Source organism: Heliconius melpomene, chromosome 13 (genome assembly GCF_056956725.1).
Source record: "Heliconius melpomene rosina isolate 202511_hmr_F chromosome 13, ASM5695672v1, whole genome shotgun sequence".
Lineage (NCBI taxonomy): Eukaryota > Metazoa > Arthropoda > Insecta > Lepidoptera > Nymphalidae > Heliconius > Heliconius melpomene.
The window spans coordinates 16,797,743-16,814,297 of NC_140401.1; the positions used below are offsets into that span (position 1 = coordinate 16,797,743).

The 16,555-nt window shown below is 31.0% G+C and overlaps 1 protein-coding gene across 4 annotated transcripts in view; it reads left to right on the forward strand.

Annotated features, from left to right (window-relative positions):
• The first annotated feature begins 2,248 nt into the window (after nt 1–2,248).
• Nucleotides 2,249–16,555, forward strand: part of trp (transient receptor potential) — a 34,514-nt gene continuing 20,207 nt past the window's right edge. For 2 of the 4 annotated variants that reach the window (XM_085195579.1, XM_085195581.1), the window contains exons 1-2: nt 2,249–2,344; nt 12,919–13,082. In XM_085195579.1, the coding sequence (XP_085051705.1) occupies nt 12,925–13,082 (158 nt within the window). In that variant the 5' untranslated portion in view covers nt 2,249–2,344; nt 12,919–12,924. Of the gene's footprint in view, nt 2,345–10,862; nt 10,982–12,903; nt 13,083–16,555 lie in introns of those variants that run through there. The other 2 variants (XM_085195580.1, XM_085195578.1) reach the window with 2 other exon arrangements.

Below are 16,555 nucleotides of genomic sequence, written 5' to 3' on the forward strand. Positions count from 1 at the left end.
ATTGCGTGTTGAGTGGCAAAACTCAAAGCCGAGCTTTGCCTCGACACCAGAGCGAAGCAATGGAAATAATAAAAGTAAATAAATATTTCACTTCCTCGAGTGGGGATCGAACCCACAACCGTCGCGTTACAGTCACACACTTGTGCCGCTACACCACAACGACCTCATATCTACATATTTCTCGTATTTTCATGAACATCTGTAAAGGTTAAGTTAATCTCATTACAATGATTGCACTTATAAGGTAAGTTTATAAGCTAATTACATGTTATACTTTGCCAGCGCCCCTCAACCTACAGCAGATTAGAAATTATTATTGCAACCTTCTTTGCAGTTTTAATGCCGCTGCCTTATTTTTTTCTTTAAGAAAATTTTAATAAGGAAAACTAATTATTTAACTTGTATATTAAAAATACGATTTCATTAGAAATTATTAAGTTAATATAGGTTCGTAATTTTAAATGTTTTTTAATCTCAAAAAATTTAGACATATTTAAAATATATTAGGTACTTTTTTTATATTTTTTACAAATAGTTTTTTTGGAATACATATGTAATGGAACTCATCGCCGGACTTTTGCCTTGGTGTCAAATCGAAGAAATGAAAATATTAAAAAAAATGTAATAATTCATTCTTTCAAGTGGGGATCGATCCCGCAACCATCGTCTTGCAGTCACATCCTTGTGCCCCTGCACCACGATGTCCTTTAATAGTAATACATTCTTTATCAAATATAGAACTACTCTATCAGGGAACCGTCAAGATCAGTTTAGTAGGAAAAGTTTGAAAGTCACTGTCCTTACTATATCGGATGAAACGGGGAATCCCTCGCCTTGGCCCTGAATCTACGAGTATAGTCTAGTAACGCTTGTTACATTCTAATATATCTTTTACTCTGTTATAATTAAGTTTACTTTAGAACGATTTTTTACAAAATATATTGGATTATACAGTTAGCTTACACAGATCTTACAAAGTATAGAGTTTCGCATTAAAATTAAATATGTCACATGCGTGTTTAGTTTTTTCTTAAATAAATAAGTAAGGTAAACATCAAATCTACAGATTCGATTATACTGATGGAAGTTCACGTGAAAATTATAACACATAGACGTCAGTAACTTTATAAAAGATCAATAATATTAAAGCGCGGCGTTGAGTTCCGCCCTTCAACATGCCATGCCTTCAAATTTAGCGGAATGTAGTCTAGTAGTATGTGTCTTAATGGGAACGGAGTATCTTAACACTAGGTTCCCTAAGTACCTCTGCCTACCCTGCTGAATGCTACATGAAGCAAAAAATTATAGAAAGTTTTAAAAAAGCACTACATTTTTTTTAATGCAAAATGGCAGAGCTTAACGCTGCTGACTGAGCGACTACTTAAGCTAATTAAGCAGTACAAAAACACGCATTATAATTAGGAATAATTTTTCAATTGGGATTGAACCTATAACCATTGCGTGCAATCAGTCACCTACTAATTGCACCACACTGACGTTTGACCGTGGACGGCCATGAAACACATACATGTGTTTATTGTGCCAATACTGTATTGATACAGAGATGTTAAGCATATCGACTGAAAGCGACGGACTTATAGTAATAGCATTAGCGAGATAGTGCGGGATAACGTCAATGTCGATAAGTTACTTTTTGTTTTATTATTTATTTTAACTTGAATTATTTTATTTCGAACATGAAGATTGAATATGGTTTATATGGATATTGTAACTGTCGAAATAAAATATAATGAGATGTAAAAAAAGACTTCTACAGAGAATGTTAGAAGTGTTTTTGTGAACTAAAGTTACTTACTATTCAAACAAATAGCAGTAGCAATTTTCGGAAAACTATTTGGTTTCTCCATGAATGTGAATACCTAGTCTTTATTCACGCTTTAATCATCATATTTACATCGTTTTTTGCCTCCATGAACATTCTCCATAATCAGGAAGATAAAAATGCTTAAAAAATTATCATTTAATGACATTTTAATATACAAATGTACATCCAATCCCATTTTGTTAATTCTCACATCTACCACAAAGTTTCCTAGAAGAGGTCGCTCATTTAGCAATAAAGCAGCTTTTTTAATTTAATTTAAATACTGTATACTACTTATCTGATATACAATAAAAAGTATTTTGCTTTACATTTAATTTTATTATTGTTCATTTTCATATCTATACAACGCCCATCCCTAAACCGATGGCGAGCCCACTTTGAAAATTCGATTAACGTATTCACTTAGCATACCGACCAGTGTCCCGCAGGACAAGTCGTAGGGTGGTATTATATTACTTACCATTGTGTACTGTGATCATGAATATTAGTGAATAATAGGTAAGTAGAAAAATATTTTTTGGATTTTTTTTATTTTTTGCATATGTTTTAATAATTTTGTGGGATATATAGGGTATTAAGCAGGAAGAAAGAGGTGACAAAAGAGTACGTTTTCGATTTTATTACTTTGTTCTTATTTTTTTAAACAATAACAATATATTGGGTGGCTTAGGTAATAAGATTTACTAATTTGAAGACTTCTAAAGGAAAAAAAAATGTGCTAGCATTGTAAACAATGCAATAAGATCTACTTCGCTTTTTACTACGAAAGCTTAAGTTATTGTTCCTTAAAATAAATTTAATAAAATTACGAGTGGTGTAATAACTTTAGGTATTATCGTAATTCTGGTGGGATGTGTATATCTGTTATGTATTGAAGAAATATACATATTTCCATTGATAATACTAGTAGTATTCTTCAGTGTAGTAAGACAAAGCAACTTTAAGTTTCGCAACCTATTGTAGTAAATGTCTAGAAGTAATCAATCAATAATTTTTTTACCGTGTATGTGGATGCCAGAAAACTTCATGTATATTTATCTCAACAAAACTAATATGTAAAATATATAATATCCTCTGCTTTATTAAGCGTTTGATTTTTCTTAATAATCTAGTTGATACTGAAAACAGGGTATCCTAGATAGGTAGTAGAAGCTGAAGTATTTGTTTGGTTAAATAGGCTAATCTTAGTATCGACTAGTTCAAATTCGAAAAATGTTTTTATATTTGATATACCATTTATCGAAAGGCTATATTATATCACATTATATTATAACTCGAATATAACCCACTGCCTATCTGCTACAGAGTCCTGGTCTTTGTAGCAGTGGGTTAGGTCGACCTGGTCTGGCCAGAGCTACTTTGGGCTCTTAGAATGTGTCATGTGCCATAGTGTCAACTATCAGTTATTTCTATTTGATTTTTTTTATTGGCTATTTTTACCATAAATACTGTCTCCAATAGGGATTGAACTGATAACCATAAATTATATATTCAAACCCTCAGCTGGGTAACAATAATTTGATTTGGGGTTATATGATACTTGCACTAATTTAGTAGAAAATTACTTTTAATCCCAAATTAGTCTAGAAAAACCGTACCAGAGCCACAAAAACACTCTCATTATCAACTACAACTATAAAAGTAGGTACAATAAATAATGGTCGATCTTATTAACCTACATTGAACGTCTCTATTTGGCGGAGGTCAGTTTGTCCGTTACTTAATACTCGTAAGTACTAAGTAGTGTATGAAAGTATAATATATCATGTAAAAATTTAGTGATTTATCTCTGTTTTCTTTGTTTTTTCTTTCTCAACACTTAATGAAAGCAAAAATATGAAATTAATCATCAAGTTCACATAACTTTCCAAAACTATATGTTAACTTGTTTTTCACACTGTTGACTTGTAGTCATCTGATAAGTTTATCTTTTTTTTCTACTTCCTCATTCTGGTAGACGTTGACCTCTATCACTCGATACGCAATGTTTCGAAAATTTAGCAGAAAGTGTGAAATCAGGGTGTGTAGGAGAAAACGTGATGCTGCTTTTGATCTGATAAGCTACATATGTACTCGTATTTCTAAATAATTTGATATTTTATATCAAACACATTTTTTTTTTCATTTTTCCCAGGCAACATTTATTTGCAGGCAACAAACAATTTATTTGTAATGTAAGTTCCCCAGAATCTGCAAAAAGTGGAGGACGAAGAGTCTCAACACTAGGCTCCCTCTGCCTTCTGCTACAAGCGCAATAGAGCGTGAAGCTAAAAAAACCTTTAGATTCTTTAGTAGCTACCCAAGCCATCATAACCAATCTACAACTTAACGTAATTTTAAACTAAACCACTAGAATCTAGAATCACGTGAACCCAACACGTGCGTACATAAGTCGATCAATCTTCACCCTGTCTCCAATCCGCTGCTCGTGCTCACCTTGAGCCCCAATCCCATTACGCCAAGTAAATCACTTACACAAATAACGCGAGTGCTGACTAACTGACATACTTCTGAGTCTACCTTAAGAATATGCTAGAACTATGGTTTTGAAGTTGAAAACAAATTGAAGAAAAAACAACAAAAGCAAAGTAAAAAATATATTAGGTATAGATTAGTATTTTTTAGAAATTACATATGCTGCACTGTCTTGTCTTTCCCGCTACTTTGCACTTATCCACTTCCACGGGTTGACTGGAAGAGATCTCTTCTAGAGATAAGTCCACCGTTGTGTATGTCTTTTCTTAATGTATGTTTTATTATGTGTTAATTTAGTGCAATAAAGAATCTTATATAACTAGGAGGTAGGAATCATTATTTGCATTGGTTACATTTTACCTTATAATATATATTTTTTTTAATTTATACTTTTCTAGTGGAATTTGTGCATTTCTCCAAATGGAGGTTGTATCCAGAACTATTGGGGTAATGTCAGCCACTCCAGCCTCAGAAAGGCCTCAAATCTAATTAAGCCCGGAGTTAAAAAAACACATTATACTTTATTTGTAGACTGATTTCGTACTCACACCCGCTGCATTCTAATTACCATTGCAATCTAGATTTCAAATATACTGACGTCATAGTTTTATGTCTTTGTGAAAACATTTCTACTAGGAATATCTTCTGGTATAAAGCGTGATAAAGCTGAAGCATATTTTATACAAAAAATATTACCTATTATTTAAGTAATTATTTACAATACAATACCAAAGCCGTAATAGACACTAAAATCAACAGTAGCTGTAAAGTAGACCTGTTTTTCCCATTAATTGTGTGTTTTGCCTTTTAGCAGAGTAGAAAGAAAGAACCTATTAATTACTTAGGCAGAATTCACATACGTCGATGGATTTATCTTGATGGCGCGAGTGTTTCTGGATATATTATGTAAATTTAGTTTTTGAATTCAAATATTACCAAGTCAAATACTAGATGCAATTACTATGTTAACTGGCAACTGTCACAATGGCTACTGGTTTTTCGTTTATTTTATTAGAATAGTATTCTGTATCTTCTGTATTCTGTATCTGTATTTGTATTGTCAGGATAGATCCTGTCAATACAAATACAGATAACCAAAAGTCAAAATATTCTGCGATGTGACATTGCAGACCTTAACACCTCTTTAAGTTTTTCTAAAACGGAGAAAGAGAAATAAATAATTTCCTCCACTCTATATCAAACCCACTACTATCTCCCACCAACGGTATCGCACTACGCCATGATAAATCTGTATTTCTATATATTTCTTATTAATTTTAGATACTATGCGTCATTGATTTTCACTGATGTAAGATTTGATTCCGGGATGTACCTATTTCAATTTAACTGTAATACTGTGTTAATCTCACAACGACTAGATATAACCTTGGCTTTATATAAAGCACATATATTGTTATATATGAGTGAACTGTCTTAACAAGTTTATGAATATTGGAAATTTTATGCTATTTGTATGTATACTTGAAATGAAATTACAAACTGAGACCACAATAAAATATAGTAAAATTATAGTTCTTTTTGTAATTTAAAAATATTTGTTGACTTTTTTTAATAATTTTATTTATATTCAATTTTATTAGACTTTGAGAATATAATTAAATTCTATAACAGAGTATGCACGGTTTTAAAAAAAATAAAAAAAGGATAAAATAGTGACGAGCTAGTGGTTAAGTACGTACCTACTATTTGTTACGAAATACAATAACTACTAGATACTGAGAAGATCCTTGAAAAATAACTAAAATACATCTTTATAAATAAAGTAAATTAATTATATTTATATATATGTAAACTTCACATTTACTCAATGTTTTTATGTGATCTAGAAACATTTTAAAAAAGTTTGTTTATAAGCTCTTCATTTTAATTGCTCGTACTTACTGCTATAATTCACCCTAAGTAGAAACAGTTAAATTCAACCCATAAATCTAACGGCTCGAGTATTGAAGGTAAAGATATGACGAGAGTGACTGCGATTATTTGCATTATATATGTAGTGTTATTAGAGATCCGTACCCAAAGCGTAAAACGGGACCCTATTAATAAGACTCCGCTGTTAGATTGTCTGTCACCAGGCTGCATCTCATCACCTCTATAATGAACCAGTTGACAGAAGAGAAACACTAAAAAAGTAAATAAAAAAGAGAATCCCATACAAGACATAATTTTTTTACCGTTTTTGTGCGTAAGTCCAACTCGCCCTAGACCAGTTTATTAATTATACATTTTGCTCAAACCTTTTTTTATCATTAAATGTCACTTACCTATAGACTTTAATAAAGTATAACGACAGTTATTCGTTTCAATAGGAATTCGTTGAATTCTATTCTATAATTGTTTTAATAATTATCAAATTTAAAATGGTATTAATAATCATTTAATATCTATATTAAAAAAAGTTTTACAAAAAGTCTATTTTTATTTTCTTCCCGTGGACTTGTGAAACCATTGATGTATATTATTGTATCCCTGCTTCATATTTTAATATAATTCCATTTAAAATCCTTAATCAATTTCATCTATTCAGTAATCGTAGACTAACCAAAAAAAAAAAAAATGGCCAGAGCCACGCGCTCTTTCATAAAACAAAAAAAAACATTAAAAAATATTCTACAAACCTTACATAACACATGAACAAACGTGTGCAACAATAAAAATCAAATTACATAAACAAAAGGACAAAACTATTATAGTTAACTAATCTATCCTATTAAGAGATTATCCGCTTACATTTGGACCGCGCCATCGATCGGGGCCAGGTATTTTTACAATGTAAACAAAATCCTCGTTTCTGTACATCAAAGAATAGAACGCCATATGCAAGAAATAAAATGACAGTATTATTTTTTTCTATCATCTATATATTTATAAAGATGAGGATTTTTATTTCAAAATTCCAGAATGGTTAGATTCAATAAAAATATTATTGATTCTTCTTGAGATAATAAAGTAGTAATGTAAATTTATTATGTAAAAAAAACCGCCCACTAAGGGTTCCGTACCAATTTCGGAATTATAGTTCAACGGGAGTTTGCAGGCGAATGTACACATTTTATATGCAAATAATATGTAAAAGGATAACAAAGTTCAACATTTATAAAGTAAAAAATATGAATGAATAAAAACCAACTATAAAACTGACAATCAATGAAAATCTTCATTTGATTTAGAGCTTCAAGGCTCACTGAAGTGATTCGAGTGGGAATCAAAGCGGTGACCTCCAGCTGTTTAGACAGATGTTATGATGAATCACATATCATATTTAATTTGTTGATGAAACGTTTCGTTATTACGCCAGCGCTTTAAGATTTTCCGAATGTTTCACTAGAGACTTTTACTGTAACTTTTTTAACTAAAATTATTTAATTATTTTTATTTAACTTCAATTTGTATTAAATTAATGCTAAGAGACTTCACTTTCCACCAACATATTTTTATAGTGTGTTATTACATAGAATTGGGTTCCACTTATTCCCCGTATTTCATCAAAGTATATGAACGAAAGGACGTAAATATAAATTTTCTTCAATCTTATTGAGGAAATCGTTATATTTAAAATCAGAAACCCTTCTGTTGTCAAATATAGTAAGAATACATGCAGCAAATAAAATGTAATATCAAAATAAAGTTAATTTCTTGATCAAATTTTTAGCAATTATTATCATTTTAGCATATAAAATGGGATAAGATGGGATGGGATAAAAATGGGATAAGAGAGAGCTTTATTTTACATAAATAAAGCTCTCTCTTTTCTTACCTTCTCTAGTGTACCATTCTGCCACCTGTTTTGCCTTAGTTTACAGGCAATATATTAAAAAATCGGCAGAAAGTGGGTAGGTGTGTTTTAACACTACCTTCTCTCTACATACCCTGCTGCTACGCTCACCCTGCAATATTATTTGGATACATCTTAAAACTAAAAAAAAAACAAAATAGTTTTTCTACAATTAGTATTAAAGCAAAGCCATAAATCTATACTAGTTAAGCTACAATGAAAGAACGTTAGCTGACGCTGTACAAGATACGCTATTTCGGAATTAGTAATGCGCGTGAGTCGATCTGAAACGTACTCGTACGAATTATTTTTAAATATATGACTTCCTTTTTTGATTGACGTTTAAAATAAGTGTCTAAAAAACAATAATATGGAATATTTTAATTTTTTTTTACTTATCTTATATTTAAGTTTGTAGTGAGTGTATAAAAAAGGGTCTATATAGAATTTGTGACAATGAAGAAACGGAAAAAGAGTAAGAAGCCTCGTGTCAGATTTGACATGAATACTGTGGTAAATAAATTATGTACTACCATACCTTATTTATTTATTAACCGATTTAAATAAAACAAACATTAATAAAAATGTTATGGGAATTTGCCATGGATCTTCCAGATACAGACAGCCGTCACTTACAGTTTTTTATATTGATATGTAGATATTACAAGGTTTATACGTATATTACACTATATAAACCTTTTTCCTTTCCACCGATAAGTTAAAGCTTATCTTATATTATATCACACAATAGCTTCAGATATCACGTCACTTGAGATATCCTAACCCTTATATAATGCTATACATAAATTTTCGATCTTTCATACAAAAAACTGGTAGAGCATTGAGTTTTTTCTATAAAAATGGAATTGTAAACTTATTGTTAAACACAGATAATCTTATTAATAAAAAAAATGTATTATAAGGTGTACATTAAGACGGCTACGTATATTCTAAAAATATATATCTCAAATGTAAAACATCGGGTTAGGAGAAAAACGTCTGATTGTAAACTCAATGGTTTGTAGGTTTGATACCCACTGGGAGGAATGATTATATTTAAATTATTTTTAATTTCCTCACTTAGATAGCTAAAAAGCATAGAGTTCCGTCACTCACACAATGTCTTGAAAATTGAATTGTAAGTTCTGACACTATGATCTAAATATGTTTCTATATTCCAGACAAGTAATTTCATATGCATACAATTACAGCACTAAAACGTTTTTTTAAGTAATAAATATATCAGCAAAAGTCGATAAACAAAGCACTATATATCTACCAATAATTCAAGAATACTAACAAACCTTCGCACGTATTTGCTTCTCATTTGGTTGTTGACTTGCCTTTTGTGGACTAGAAAATACAGTTCCAAACTCACCTTCCTATTGGCGACACTACTTTCTAATTTGAAAAGCTTTAAGCTCGAATTTATAAGTGATTTTTTGTGTTAATATAAAGTTTTAGTGGAAAAAAATTGTAAAATGTAGGAAAATTAAAATAATTTAAAAATAATCTAATTGTATCTGATAGTAGTAAGTTGAGTATGTCAATTTTTTAATTAAGTTTGGCGTCAACTTCCTTCTATAGTGAAAACGTGCCTACATAGTATCTTTTAAAAAAGCAGATAACTCAGAATATTGCATAAAAATTATAAGGTAAACCATTTATCAATCTTGCAAATTATGAAGGTAGAAATAAAGACATCTATTTGTTACTATAAATGCCATCATGATGGAGTGGTGTAGTGTTTGTTGTGGGCTCGATTTCTATTCGGGGAAATAATTATATTGTAATTATTTTCATTTCCCACTATGGTAGACAAAATTCGGCGTTACTCTCCCTTGTCTGGAAAATTGATCGGAAACTAGGAAACATAACACCAGGTCCCCCTGTCTATCCTGTTATGGAGAAAAAAGCAAAGATACTTCAGTATAGGTATACTAGATCAATAATTGTTTATTTTGTATTAATATACTTTAAAGTTCGAATTAGAATAAACCAAAGAGAATATGTTATTTATTACCTGTCGACAAAATACCATAATAATTGGTTAATTTGCAAATAAATGATGGGTTCTAAAATGTAATATTTCATTAACGACCTTCTGTTCATTAGAGATATTTTAATACGATTCTATTATGTGAGATATAACATACTAGTTTTCTGCTCGCGGCTTCGTCTGCATGGATTAATACAATAAGTATTTTGTTATTTCCAAAGTTGGCGGGAGTATAAAAATACGTTCTTTGCGATATAACATTCATACAAACCAAAAAATATTTTTTTTCCGCATAGGACTTCGTATCCTACTTTCCAGAAAATTCTAGAGACACTATGTGTTAAGAGGTGTTAACCCTTTTCTATAATATTCCAGAAAAGGGCAGACGAGAAAAAAATTAAATAACTATGTCTTAAAAATTTCCAAATATAAAATGCCAAAAATAAACATTCAAAGTCTAAACAGGTACAAAAGAGTCATTTATAATAAATATTAAGTAAGAGGCGTACTTAAAAACAAATGAAGTGAAGAAGCAGTCCGCTAGCAATTAATTAAATTAATTATGATATAATTCAACAATTTGTCAACAAGAAGTATAAAAAGAAGTAATATAGCTTTAGGTTCCTTTCTTACGTTGGTTTGTTGCGTTTCAGTCAATTAGAATAGAGTGCTTTATAGTTGGGTTGTCGTAGAGCAGCGTCTTACTGTAAACAATGGTCATAGGCTCTATTCCCACTTGGGGATAAATGGGGGTTCTGCCAATCATTACGGAGTCTCGAAGCCCAATCTTCGATCTTCGGTGCGTGAGGACCGAAAGTTTGCGGGCGTATGCAGTCATCTTATATCAAATGAACTACTAATATAAGTTTGTAATGTTTTTTTCATGAAGTAGTATAATTTTAAATACTATTAATTGTATTTTTTTCGTTTTGGTTGGGGAGCGGAGTGTCGTAACACTAGGCTCTCTCTACCTACCCTGCTACATGCTTGACACAGCGCTTTCAGTATTTCACGGTCAGAATGAATGGGATTGGACATAAAAATTCACTGAACTATAAACCCTTTTCAGTAATCCAATCTAGGAGTCAGTATATGAAGGAATTTTAAATTAAAGTTTGAGTATATTTAATGTATACCGTCGCTATTTCTACTTCAATAAAAAAACAGTCCAGCTTTTTAAATACGAGCTTCACACAAACAGCATTTTTAATAACAAGCAGTATTAAGTATTACATCACCTTAATCTTATTAAATCAATAATATTGCTTATATACATAACTAGCGGACCCGGACGCGGCTACGCCTGCTTGAAATATAAGAATATAATTTCTATAGAAATATAATTTCAATCTAGATGAAATGCTAAAAGTGACTATTATATTTATTTTCATAAGGATGAATATCAAAATGACGCGGTAACGAACGCGGTCGCGTAGCGACGACGGTTGTTATTAACATGGCAGAATAAATTGCATGTCAAATTAGAAAGTATTTTAATTTATTAGTATTTATGTGTAATGTAATGTTATATAGCCTATAGCACTTCTGAAGAATGCAGCTTTCATACAAAACAAAAACATAGTAAATCGGACCAGTAGATCCAGAGATCTTAGCGTTCAAACAAACAAACAAACAAACAAACAAACAAACAAACAAACTCTTCCGCTTTATTATATTAGTACTAGTGGACCCGGACGCGGCTACGCCTGCTTCAACTATAAGAATATTTATTAAATATATTCATGAAATTATTTTCAATTCTCAATAGAATTAGTAAGAAAATATAGGCTCAAATAATCAAAAAGAATAATAAGTAGATACACATTATTAGAAAAAAATATCTGAGTTATTGAAATGAACTAACAAAAGGATTAAAAGTAACTAAAGGATAAGTATTCTTAATATTAGAAAAAGTACCTAAAGTTTTCCGTACGTGCGTACATAGATATCGACTTTACGAAATAACTAAACATTTCTCTCTATTAAGTAGGATAATTTTAGCGGGCTATATCAAATAAAATAAGAAGAGAATCAAAGTGTATTTTAAATTAATTATAAACAACAAATAAAGTTCGAAAATGTATGAAAATTTATAAAACCGTCAACGTCATCTGCCCGTTCGCGTCGGTCATACTATGCCGCCCATATGCTAGGTCATTCCGAATCAGTGACATCTCCTTAATTATTTATTAGAATGTTATACAGTAAACTATAATTTCAATCTAGATAAAATGCTAAAAGTGACTATTATATTTATTTTCATAAGGATGAATATCAAAACGTCGCGGTAGCGGTCGCGTAGCAACGACGGTTGTTATTAACATGGCAGAATAAATTGCATGTCAAATTAGAATGTACTTTAAAATATATAAGTATATATGTGTAATCTAATGTTATATAGCCTATAGCACTTCTGAAGAATGCAGCTTTCATACAAAACAAAAACAATGAAAATCGGACCAGTAGATCCAGAGATCTTAGCGTTCAAACAAACAAACAAACAAACTCTTCCGCTTTATTATATTAGTATAGATAGATGTTTTAAAATAAATAAATTTAATATAAGGATTTATATAGTATGAAAATATATTATTATTTTTATTCATTTAGCTTAGCTTATTTTCATTTCGCCGCCTGGTAGACGAAGAGCGGCGTTGTGTTCCGTCATTCAACAATAAATTAGGCAGAATTTTAAAAAATTGGGCAGAAAATGGGGAATAGAGTGTTTAAACTATTATTTTATGATTCTTCGTCACATGGGCCTCAATTTTATATCCATTTCATTTTATGCTTCAATTTCAGAGCAAAATGAATCGTGGATCGAGAGAAGAGCTCCTGGGGAGTTCGCAAGAAGCGGTCCGGAACAGTCAACATGACTTGCACAGCTTTCAAGAGAAACCCCTCACTAAAGAGGAGAAGAATTTCCTACTGAATGCTGATAGAGGAGATTACAATACTGTTAAAAGGTACGATTTTTCTAATTTGTGCTTTTATAGGTAGATAAGATGTTAATTTGTTGATTTATTATTATTTTTTATCAACTGCACTCTGTTTCGCACACATAGCAGGGTGGGCTGAGAGAACATAGTGTTAAGACACTCTGATACCAACTTTCCGCCGAATTCTGGAGGCATTGCGTGTTGAGTGGTAGAACTCAACGCCGCGCATAAATAAAAGATAATCATTATTAAAATTCTAGTTATTTGGCAGTTTTTCCAGTTATTTCAAGCTTTCATTTAAATAAACAGTGAGCACTACAGTAGGACAAAGTCTACGTCACAGCTGTCGACATACAGACATGTGAATCATTATAATGTATGATAAAAAGCTCGCGACGTTAATGTGAGATTTAGTGCAGGTGTCACGAGAAACTATTGACAGCATTTATTATTTTTTATAATAATAGAAAAATTTCTAAGATAGGAATGTTTACAAACGTAAAAAAGTTTTAATGCTTGGCTTCACGCTTTGTACCTAACAAGGTAGACAGAGAGTATAGAGCAACAACCTCATACCTCTTTCACCTGGTTTTTTGTATACCTCTTATAACCTCTTTATACATGCCCCCTTTCCCTCCTACAAAGAAATAATACAAAGATTAACCGAGGCCTCCCCCTGCCTGTCTTAGCACTTTCCCGTCATGCCCAAACCATATGAGCATATTCTTCTCACTTTGACGTATTTGCTATTTTTTAAAGATTTTATAGCATCAAATTAAACTACCAAATGACATACTAATTAAATAACTTATTAATACCATCAAACACTAATAGCTTTACGTTGAACGGTCTAATTGTAATTCGGCAGTTGTCGCTAAGTCAGTGGAGGAATCACTATAAAAGCTAATCCAGTTTATTGGACTAGTTTATTAGACTGGTACGTAGGTCAAATCGTTGAAGATTTAATAAACATATGTACTCGTATATGAAAGTATTTTATATACCTAGAACGAAAAAGTATATAAAAGTAAATAAAAAAATCATGTCTCACCTGACTGTAAACACGATGATTATGGGTTCGATTTCCACTCGGGGGAATAAATTTTTCTTTAATTACTTTACTATATTGCGTGTTGACGAGGGGACCATTTTTTACCAAAGCGAGCAATTTAAAGTAATTCGTTCCCTCTAAAGGAATACAACCCCCAATAGTCACGCCTTTAGTTCGATACTGTGCCACTGTGCTACAACGGCCGTAGTGTTATCATTTAACTAATAACCTGTTAAAAATATCTACGTGCTAAATGTTTGTCTGTATTCAAGAATATTATAGTATTCAAATATGACTGAATGCAAGGCCTATTCATAATATTTTACTTTTTTCATTTATGTCTAATTATCATTAGGCTTTTTTTAGCTTAATTACGAACTTTTTCATATAAAACCTATGTTTTATGAGTTTATTTTGTATTTAAAATAAATAAAATAAAAAATAAAAAATAAAAAAAATAAAAAAATAAAAAAAATAAAAATAAAAAAGCCTTTTATTCCTCGCATCTTTAGTTAGTATTTACATTTCATAAAATAAAAATACAAGTTTTCAGTTTAGTGTTAGTATTATAGTTAATAAATATAATGTTAGTTTTTATTATTTTCTTTTTTATGCATTTATTATACATAACCGTTTCTTTATTTATATATTTATTACTATGTTTCCATTATCGTTGTTATTATTATTTACTTAACTTTATTAATTTACTTATTGATTTTTTGTTTATTTATGTGTATATTTTATTTTTGTATGGATATATGATTTAATTTGATGTAAATGTATGTAATATGCAAGAACCCCTGTGCAGGTGAAGGCCTCCTCCAAAGATGTCCAGTTTTCCGTTGACTGAGCTTTTTGAGTCCAGTTCGTTATTATTTATACTTATTATTGGGATTTACTTTGTTAGGTTTTATTTTTAATAACTTTGGAGGGTTTTGGTCTTGATCTTCCACGGTGACCGGCCGGATTGGAAGAATTAATTTGTTAATTGTTATTTTTTTGTGTGTTTTTTTTTTTCCTGTTTTTTCTATGTGGGAGGGGAGTGTTAATGACTACAAGACGTTGTTAGTATTTTCAAGCTTCTTTGAGGAGTAGTTTGAGTTTTTTCCACCGAGGAAGTTCAATACACCCTGTTTTACTGGCCCCTCAGCAAGGCTGGACGATCTATTTAAGTTACTTCTAGTCTTGTTCTTTTTATTTTTATTTAACTGTGTATTTGGTTCATTATTGTGGCCACTTTCTGGTGAACTGGAGAGCATTCTTTTGGTTTTGGTTTGGGAATTAGGGTTTTTGTTAAGAATCTTTAATTTATCGTAGACAATGATCACTGAGTTTCCTTTTTCTTTTTCAATCTTCACTTGCTCTTGTAATTCTTTCCGTTTCTTTAAGATATGCTCTGGGTAATCTTCTTTTATATAGTATGTAGTATTTTTAAGTTCTTTTTTCTGTTTTAGTATATTTATTTTAATCCCCAGTGTTAACAGTGTTATTTTTATTGGTCTAGGTCTATCTCCTTTTTTGCCTATCCTTCTAGCTTCCTGTATGTCCCTCTGATCTACTTTTACGTTTAAGTACTTATTAATAAAACTAGTTAAGGTGTTTTCCAAGTTTGAGTATGATGACTCAGTTTCTTCCAGACCGAATAAAATTATATTTCTCTGTCGAGATTGCTTTTCCAAGAAATATAACCTCTTTTCTTGACTTTCCAGCTTAACTTTGAGGTTCTCGTACTTTTCTTCCCAGCATTTAAATTTCTCGTCTAGTATACTATCAATATTTTGTGTAATTTGCTCTGTTACTTTTTCTCCGTTTTTTAAAATCATTGTTTTCTGTTCGTCTAGTTCATTCTGAATTTTCCGTAAAGCACTTAAGACTTCTTCCATGTTTATTTATTTATTTATTTTTTCTTTTTTTCTTCTTCTTAATTTCAGAATTGAGAGTAATAAAATATCATATAATGTATTAATGTGTTGTCTTCTGTCTAGTAGCGACCTCTTGTGGCTCGAGATTTCAAACTGGTAATCCAATAACAAGCTTTATCATTGAGTCGAAACTTGTTTCTTGTTACTTCCAAGAGATGGCGTTAGTTACGTAAATGACTTGCTTATTTTGCAAGTTTTTAACAAAGTTTCTTCATATATTTATGTTTTTCCTTTTTTCACCCACAAAATCTATAATTAGTTTGCACTAGTCACAGTTTCACGAGTTTGGTCACTTTAGATGTGGTATTTTTTGAAAATGCCATAAAAGAAATCACACTAACGGTCTGTTTTTTATTTTCACTATAAAACGTCTTCCACTGATTATTTGTCCGTATCCACAACGTATGTCGTGAATCTTGGTATCTTCCAACAGTTGTCTTCTTTTCACTGACTATGAACTCTTATTTAATTTTTAAAACGTAAAATAGTACAGAGAACGATGCTAACCGTGGCTCAGTGGCGCCCCT